This window comes from Eucyclogobius newberryi, unplaced genomic scaffold (genome assembly GCF_026437365.1).
Source record: "Eucyclogobius newberryi isolate DKJ021-1_F unplaced genomic scaffold, fEucNew1.0.hap1 SCAF_15, whole genome shotgun sequence".
Lineage (NCBI taxonomy): Eukaryota > Metazoa > Chordata > Actinopteri > Gobiiformes > Gobiidae > Eucyclogobius > Eucyclogobius newberryi.
Genome location: NW_027315779.1, coordinates 11,305,120 through 11,313,972, shown reverse-complemented (window position 1 = coordinate 11,313,972; position 8,853 = coordinate 11,305,120). Strand labels below are relative to the sequence as shown.

The window sequence follows — 8,853 nt, the reverse complement described above, 5'->3', positions numbered from 1 at the left end:
TTATTTTATTTTTAATAAAACAACGAGGCCATAATAAACCGTTTGCAGATTCCGTTCACGTGACCCGTGTTCTTGACTCGTGCAGATGTGAGACCGGGCGCGAGCTCCACACAATAGACTCTTTCAAACACCGAAGACCCCAAAATAGTCCCTCTGACCCCAAAACAGTCCCTCTGATCCCGACACGTGAGTGAACTGTTCTAACACAAGACGCAGCAGCAAATCTCAGCTGTTGTTTGTGCGTAATTACAGCCAGCTACTGTCCAACCTGTGTGTGTGTGTGTGTGTGTGTGTGTGTGTGTGTGTGTGTGTGTGAGTGTGTGTGTGTGTGTGTGAGTGTGTGTGTGTGTGTGTGAGTGTGAGTGTGTGTGTGTGTGTGTGTGAGTGTGTGTGAGTGTGTGTGTGTGAGAGTGTGTGTGAGTGTGTGTGTGTGTGTGAGTGTGTGTGAGTGTGTGTGTGTGTGTGTGTGAGTGTGTGTGAGTGTGTGTGTGTGTGTGTGTGTGAGTGTGTGTGAGTGTGTGTGTGTGTGTGTGTGAGTGTGTGTGTGTGTGTGTGAGTGTGTGTGTGTGTGTGTGAGTGTGTGTGAGTGTGTGTGTGTGAGAGTGTGTGTGAGTGTGTGTGTGTGTGAGTGTGTGTGAGTGTGAGTGTGTGTGTGTGTGTGTGTGTGTGAGTGTGTGTGAGTGTGAGTGTGTGTGAGTGTGTGTGTGTGTGTGTGTGTGAGTGTGTGTGAGTGTGTGTGTGTGTGTGTGTGTGAGTGTGTGTGTGAGTGTGTGTGTGTGTGTGTGTGTGTGTGTGAGTGTGAGTGTGTGTGAGTGTGTGTGTGTGTGTGTGTGTGAGTGTGTGTGAGTGTGTGTGTGTGTGTGTGTGTGAGTGTGTGTGTGAGTGTGTGTGTGTGTGTGTGTGTGTGTGTGAGTGTGTGTGTGTGTGTGTGTGTGTGTGGAAAGTGGAGGTCTGCGCAGGCTCCGAAAAGGCAATTTATTTAGGGATTTTGGAGAGGTTTATGCGGATAACGTCTTTGGCCTTGGAGCCTGAGAGCGCGGACCAAGTGCTCTCTCTCTCTCTCTCTCTCTCTCTCTCTCTCTCTCTCTCTCTCTCTCTCTCTATCTCTCTCTCTCTCCCTCTCTCTCTCGCGCGCGCGCGCGCATTTGTTTAATATTCCACGCGTTTCCCGCCATAACAGCAGTCGCGTCTTCTCAAGCTTCATTTTGAACGAATTCGACTCAAAACATGTGCCGCGCGCGCCTTCTCTGTCCCGAGCCTCTTGTCCCATTGAGATAAATGGGTCTTTTGGAAGCGGGACGGACCCACGGGCAGAAGGACGCGCTCTGTGTTTGACGTCTTCACCGTGAGATAATGACGCGTCGCTTTGTTGGTCCAAATCGAGCTGTTTGGACTGTCACGTGTTTGCGCGGACGCGGCTTGACGCGGCTTGACGCGCGCGCTCCAGCTCAGACACGTGTGGGTTTATTTCGGTTTAAGTGCAAAAAGAGGGTTGTTTAAAAAAAAGTGTCCCGTCACACGAAATGTTCTAGACAAATGAATGTGTTTGAACAGCTGGAGATCGGTTAACTTGGGCTTTATATGTTCAAAAAAATACCAAAAACGTACAAAAGAGAAACAGGAATATTCAAGGCAGAGCTGGCCATTGTTTGTTTTATCACATATGTTCAAACTACAAATGTCGAATAAACTAAACTAAACCATTTTAGTTGTCGACTAGTCAAACACTTACTTAGACCTTTTAAATCACATTATCAACCAAATAAAGGTTGAAAGACAATAACTGAAGACTTTTAGGCAGAGAATACTTGCTAAAGAAGTGAGGAAAATCAGAGCTCGTTTCTCATTTTGTCACATTTTGATTCAATAAAACCGCAATCTCCGTTTTAAAAGTTATTTTCTGTGTTTTTTCCGATAGCAATTAGGATGATTAAAAATACACGACTACGATTATTTTTTTTAACAGTCGATTAATCGTTTCAGCCGTAATTCAAGAGCTCCACGTGCTCCCGTTAGTTGGTTTCACTTAAATAAACGCTGATTTCCGCGGCCGTTCTCGTTGTTATTGTTGTTTATGCTGCTGCTGTTGTTGTTGTTGTTGTTTATGCTGCTGCTGTTGTTGTTGTTGTTGTTTATGCTGCTGCTGCTACTGTTTGCTCTGAATCACGACACGCGCGCGCCTCTCAGGTCATCCATCAGTCCGTGGACAAACCGCAGTTCATCCGAATAAAGGAAAACCACCGGTGTTTCCGCGCGTCCCGGAACAAAGGAGCATCACATTCTATTCTTACAAAAAGAGCAGGCGAACAATTCAAGTTTAGATCATAGCACGACATGTTTGGAGACTATCAATTTATGTCACAATAATGAATTGCATCGGTGGATTGCACTTTTTTACGCGCAATTTCTCCGATGCGTAAATTCACCTTTACGCACGACTTCAAATGCAGTATTATTTATTGTATTTGTTGTATTTTAGGTAATTTATTGTCTCCCAAATGTATCCAAATAAATAAGGAATTTAAATGAGTGGAACTAGTGTAATTTACAGAAACAAAATCAAAGGCGTGTCACGCTTGTTTTTTTTTTTTGCTAAAATGATACAAATAAAACATTTTTGTTGTTGATTTATGTATTTATTTAACCTTTGTTTATCCGCCGTGATCCGGTCCAAAGGAATATTTTGGCATTTGTCACGTTTGGCCACATATTTGCTTGAAACTGCGCTGTTGTTTTAATGAAATGACTAAAATAAAAGGATGTGTTTGACGTGTTGTGTGTGCGACGCGGCTCGTGCTCGTTGTCACTTCCGTTTGACACATTTCAGGGCTAATCCGCCTCGATGTTGTGTCTGGGGGCCCCTCGTGTCACGGCGCTGGGGCCCTGCCTGAGTGACAGGGGTCCAGACTCAAGGATGATCATTTAGCTGCGACGATTTCAAGTTGTTTTAGTGGAATTTTATAGAAAATCTAATGTAGAATATTTAAAATCTTTTACAGCTTTAAATGCATTCAATTGTTTTCATTTTAGACCGTCTGTAAAAAACAATTATATTTCATTATATTTATTTCGTGTGTTATTTTGAGGAGTGGACACTTAACAAAAAATTAAATAAAAAATAAAGTCATAATCAAATCAATCAAAACTTAAACCACAGCACGTGAATTGGACATTTATCTCAAAATCAATAATGTAACCCAGTATTTGTTCATTGTAACTCTTTGGAAAAATATTTTTTTTCACCTTTAACCTGAACAAAACATGAACAAAGCTGACGTTATGAACAGAAAACTCTAATCTTTCCCACGCGCGCGGCTCAGAGAGTTCAAAACGCTCAGAACGAGGTATTGAATGCAAAAGAATCCACTTTTTTTCTTTTCTTAAACAACGATAATTGTTTTTCCCCCGCGACATCTGCTGATCTTTCACTTGTGTTCGGGCTAAAACAAAACTCTTGGAATTCCACGCTTTCCCCGCGACTTTTCCCGTTTTGGGCCTTTTCTTCTAAATATCTCAACCACAAACACTCGCCCCAAACTTCCATTTTCCAAACAAACCCTGAGCCGGCCGCCTCCCACGTGGCCCCTGCGCGCCGCTGTGTGGAGACGTGTGCAAAAGAGGTCGCGGTGGCGCAGTGGGACGGACGCAGTTCAGCGTGTTATTTTAAACACACTACAGCATGACGACGGGAACGGTACTGCCACGTTATTCAGCTTCAGATGCAGCGCTCAGACTCCAGAAGTGTAGGTTTAGTCCGTTCTCCCTGGTTCATTCTTCAACTTCTTATTTTCATGAAACAGGAGATACTTTGACTCAAAAAGGAGGAGAAAGCGGAGAGACTTTCGAAAGGTCAAGGTCTGTTAACACTTGGTAAAACGTTCTTTCCGAGGAGAGGAGCTGGAGGATATCAAGAAAATACATGCTAATATCACACGTGTTGTTTTCGGTGCATCTGCGATTAAAACTATTAAAAATTGAACTCAAGCTCAAATTATTGGACTGAACTTTTTGACATTGCCATTAAACTCGACTTTTAGAACTATGAACTTGGGCCTCAGAACTCCAGAACTTTTGGCGGCAGGAAAAAAAAGCCATCTCAAAGAAATGGATGACACAAACCTCACCGATGATCAAGGACTGGACTGACAGGGACAGACATTAGTCAAAGGGGGGAAAAAGTTACATTCGGAATAATTTTGAATTGAACAAATTTGATCAACTTTGGATCAAATGGGACTTTTACAACTGCACATTTAAAATTAAAATTTAATTTTAAATGTGCAGTTGATGTCTTTTTTATTTCTATTTTTGAATTTATTTCTATTTTTGTATTTATTTTAAAAAAATATGTGTTCATATTTTTATATTGATGTATTATTCATATTTTTGTATATTTATTTAAATAATTTGCTCTCTGCGGTTTTAACTCTGATGTTGAGATGTTTTATTTTTGTCGATATTGTCGGAGGAATTATAAGTAAAAAGGAGCTGTAAATGTCACGGGAACAACCTGAAGCTCTTGTAATGGTGTTTTTTCTTTGCTGAGGGAACTTGTCCAGGTGCATTGTGGGACATGCAGTTCTGAAGTGGCTCTGAGTAAATGTTCCTTAATGTCTCTAATCCAAACACGAGCTGCAGAAGGAGTTTGTGAGCGATGAGTCTAAAAGCTCCAGGAGCAAAGCAAACAAGAGATCCATCTCCCCAGCAACGACCAGGACCAGGACCAGGGCCTGGACCTGGACCAGGGCCTGGACCTGGACCTGGACCAGGACCAGGACCAGGACCAGGGCCTGGACCTGGACCTGGACCAGGACCAGGACCAGAACCATAACTATAACCAGGACCAGGACTAGAACCAAGACCAGGACTAGAACCAGAACTAGAACTAGAACCAGGACCAGGACCAGGATCAGGACAAGAACCAGTACTAGAACCAGGATCAGAACCAGGACCAGGACCAGGACTAGAACCAGGACCAGGACTAGAACCAGGACTAGAACCAGGACTAGAACCAGGACCAGGACTTGGACCAGGACTAGAACCAGGACCAGGACTAGAACCAGGACCAGAATTAGAACCAGGACCAGGATCAGGATTAGGACAAGAACCAGGACTAGAACCAGGATCAGAACCAGGACAAGAACCAGGACCAGGACCATGACTAGAACCAAGACCAGGACTAGACCGAGGACCAGGACTAGAACCAGGACCAGGACAGCGACCAGGACCAGGACCAGGACTAGAACCAGGACCAGGACTAGACCGAGGACAAGGACAAGGAGTAGAACCAGAACCAGAACCAGGACCAGGACCAGGACTAGACCGAGGACTAAGACTAGAACCAGGACTAGACCAGGACTAGACCAAGGACAAGAACCAGGAATAGACCGAGGACCAGAACCAGGACTAGACCAGGACTTAAACAAGATTAAACCAAGACTAGACCGAGGACCAGAAGCAGGACTAAACCAGGACTAAACCAGGACTTAAATGTCTTCAGCATTATTAATCAGAAGTATTGTGGACTCGGGGAGAAGGAAGAGGAAGATGAGGAGGAAGATGAGGAAGAAGATGAGGAGGAAGAGGAAGATGAGGAGGAAGAGGATGATGATGAGGAAGAGGAAGATGAGGAGGAAGATGAGGAAGAAGATGAGGAGGAAGAGGAAGATGAGGAGGAAGAGGATGATGATGAGGAAGAGGAAGATGAGGAGGAAGATGAGGAAGAAGATGAGGAGGAAGAGGAAGATGAGGAGGAAGAGGAAGATGAGAAGGAAGAGGAAGATGAGGAAGGAGAAAAGGGACATGGGTGACACCGGAGACTACGGAAACTCGAGAGGGACACACAGGAGGTGTTGCCGTGGCGATGGGCCATTCTGACCTGGCTCCAGCTGTAAATAAAACCAGCCGCGGGACAAAGGAGCCGAGCACTTAAGAGATGAGCCGTGCAAATGAAGCAGTGACCTTCACAGGACGCATTATCATGAGGCCACAGTTTAAAAGTCATGTTTAGAACATCTTAAACTACGTGTTTAACTTTAGTGCCTTTGATGAAATGTGACCCAACTCACAGCAGCGACTAAACCAGGACTAAACCAGGTCTAAACTAAGACTAAACCAGGATTAAAAGGACCAAACCAAGACTAAATTTAGACTAAACCAGGACTCAAACAACAAGGGATGAACCAGAGCGTATTAACCCAGTACAAGTGGCTTGAACCAGGCCTAAACCAGGACTAAACCAGGGACTAAACCAGGACTAAACCAGGACTAAACCAAGACTAAACCAGGACTAAACCAGGACTAAACCAAGACTAAACCAAGACTAAACCAGGACTAAACCAGGACTAAACCAGGACTAAACCAAGACTAAACCAGGACTAAACCAGGACTAAACCAAGACTAAACCAGGACTAAACCAGGACTAAACCAGGACTAAACCAGGACTAAACCAGGACTAACAAGGATCATTGACATGAAGAATCACTGAAGAAGTAGAACACTTGGAGATTTCAGAACATACAACATAATAAATATCACATATACTACATATAATTAATAAATACATAATATGTATGTACGTTTGGGCTTTGGACACTCGAACCAAAGTTTGATTGACCCTTTGACCCCCCTGACTCCCCCTTCCACCATAACTGGGCCTAACGAGCGCGTGCGCAGCGTGAACAGTTCCACACAAACCAAAGAATCCCCGGTCATTGCCACTTTTACGCACGGCGCGTTCTTTCCCCCCCAAAATGGGCTCCAGACCCGGGCGAACACATCCTACAGTTTACCATGGGCGCGCGGTCGTTCTCTCCAATCATAAATCTCTCTTAATGAACGGGGCCCGGCGGCGCGCGCACGGGCCGTGCGCGTCTCGTTATCCCGCGCGATCCACCGCTCCGCTAATGACCTCATATCTCACACTTCTCACACGAAGGCTGGCCCCGTAAAAGTGTGCCCGGAAAGAATAAAGAAAGAAAGGAAAAACATGGGCAAAAGAGGAAGAACATGGTTTTAAAAAGCGCGTGCGTCTCTCACCTGAATCCACGCAGGACAGCGCGCTCTTGGACAGACTCAGCTCCATCCCAGACGCCTGCAACACACGAAAACACGAATACAAATATTAAAAACGCAGAATTAAATATGTTTGATTCTTCTTGAACTGCGCAAATATCACAAATCTCGCAACTGCCGACGCAAATCGACAAAAACGCGCAGTGGGAAACAAACACTTTCACCTTTGAAAAGAACTGAAACGGCCACAATAGTATATGTGCAGTGTGTGGTTATAACTGTTATAATTATAAAACACACACATTGTTTTATATTTAGCTGTGACAATATGTTACTGATGTTTAGTATCGGCTCATTGCACTTGAGCTGTGACTGACGCGTTTTTACAGTAGGAATCGTGAGCTTTATGGAGTATGTTTTAACTTAGACTCAGTTGATATAAAGTGTGTTTTATTTTCAGCTGAAATGAAAAGATAATCTCATCCACAATTAGACTTTTGCCGTTATTTGCTCAGTTCGTGATATAAACGTGTAAATGCGCCATAAAAAAGAGACTCCCAATTTAGGCTCATTTGATTAGTTTGAGTCCACTTAATTTGTTGGTCCTTTGCTTGTCCTGGTTTATTCTTGGTCCTGGTTTTGTCCGGATTTAGTCCTGGTTTAGTCCTGGTTTGGTCCTGGTTTAGTGCTGGTTTAGTGCTGGTTTGGTTCTGGTTTAGTCCTGGTTTAGTCCTGGTTTGGTCCTGGTTTGGTTCCACGTTTGAGGCGATGGAAAGAACGCATCCTGATCTTAAACAAACGGTTTATACAAAAAGAAAGACACGAAAAAGAAACGGACACGGTCATTTTTGCAGCTCAATTTAGACCAGTTTCCACGTGGTAATGTGCACGTTCTTTTTCTGATTCAGCTTTAAACTTTAAACCTAATTCTAAAGGCCAACAAGAGCTCGCGCTGCAGTCTATTTCAGAACGGAAGCTTTAAAAAAGAGCATATTTTGTAGCCGTTGGCAATAAAAACAAACGTCACTTTTATGGTCAAAGCCAAATCTGCAAATGAACATGTTTTTAACGACGCAGAGACTAAAACACATATTTTCAAAAAACTCTAAAGCGTTTGCTCTCCCAAGTCTAGAAACCTTCACGCGGCATTTTAGTCCCCGGCTGCACTCACCGTGTTTCTCCCCGCGGCGAAAAAAAATGACCCGTAATTCTTGTCCAGACTTCAGGCCGCCGCGTCCATTCAGCTTCGTCCGCGGCGTCGGTGCAGAGGAAAAAACAACAACAACAAAACAACAACAACAAAACAATAATCAAGTCCCGTTCCCGGCTCCGCGTGCGAAGACTGCGTCCGGACCCGCGTGCGTCGCTCGCGGCTGCGCGGCTCAGTCACAGCTGGAGCCGGAGGTCGAGCCGTGCGCGCTTTTCTCGTGCGTCGTGACGTCACCGCACCCCACCAGCCCCACCAGCCCCATCAGCCCCATCACCCCCCGCGCGACCCTCTTTCCGCGCACCGCCGGGCCGCCCTGAACCTGATCAATAACCGATATTTATCATCGTCATCTTTACGCGCGCGCCTGCACCTCTCAGGCTGCAACTCAACACTTTAAACATTGAAATTTATTCTCTTTTTACTTATTTATATCGTGTTCAGAGGTTTACATCCTACTCACATCTAATGACGCGCACGACATGGCTAAAAATCGATTTAAAATGTTCCACGAAACGACAATATTCCACCAGTGTTTTCCGAACGCAATAAAGAATAAACTGGATTATAATGTGTCTCGTTTTGGGATCACGGACAAAATACGACACATGTCCTGCTTTGTAATTGTCTTT

General features: G+C 44.4%; 1 protein-coding gene across 1 annotated transcript in view; it reads right to left on the bottom strand.

The window, feature by feature from the left end:
- pitx1 (paired-like homeodomain 1) overlaps positions 1-7,095 on the bottom strand; it is a 19,171-nt gene extending 12,076 nt beyond the window's left edge. The window contains exon 1 of the mRNA XM_072446030.1: positions 7,039-7,095. Coding sequence (XP_072302131.1) covers positions 7,039-7,084 — 46 coding nt within the window. The 5' untranslated portion in view covers positions 7,085-7,095. The remainder of the gene's footprint in view (positions 1-7,038) is intronic.
- Positions 7,096-8,853: the final 1,758 nt, after the last annotated feature.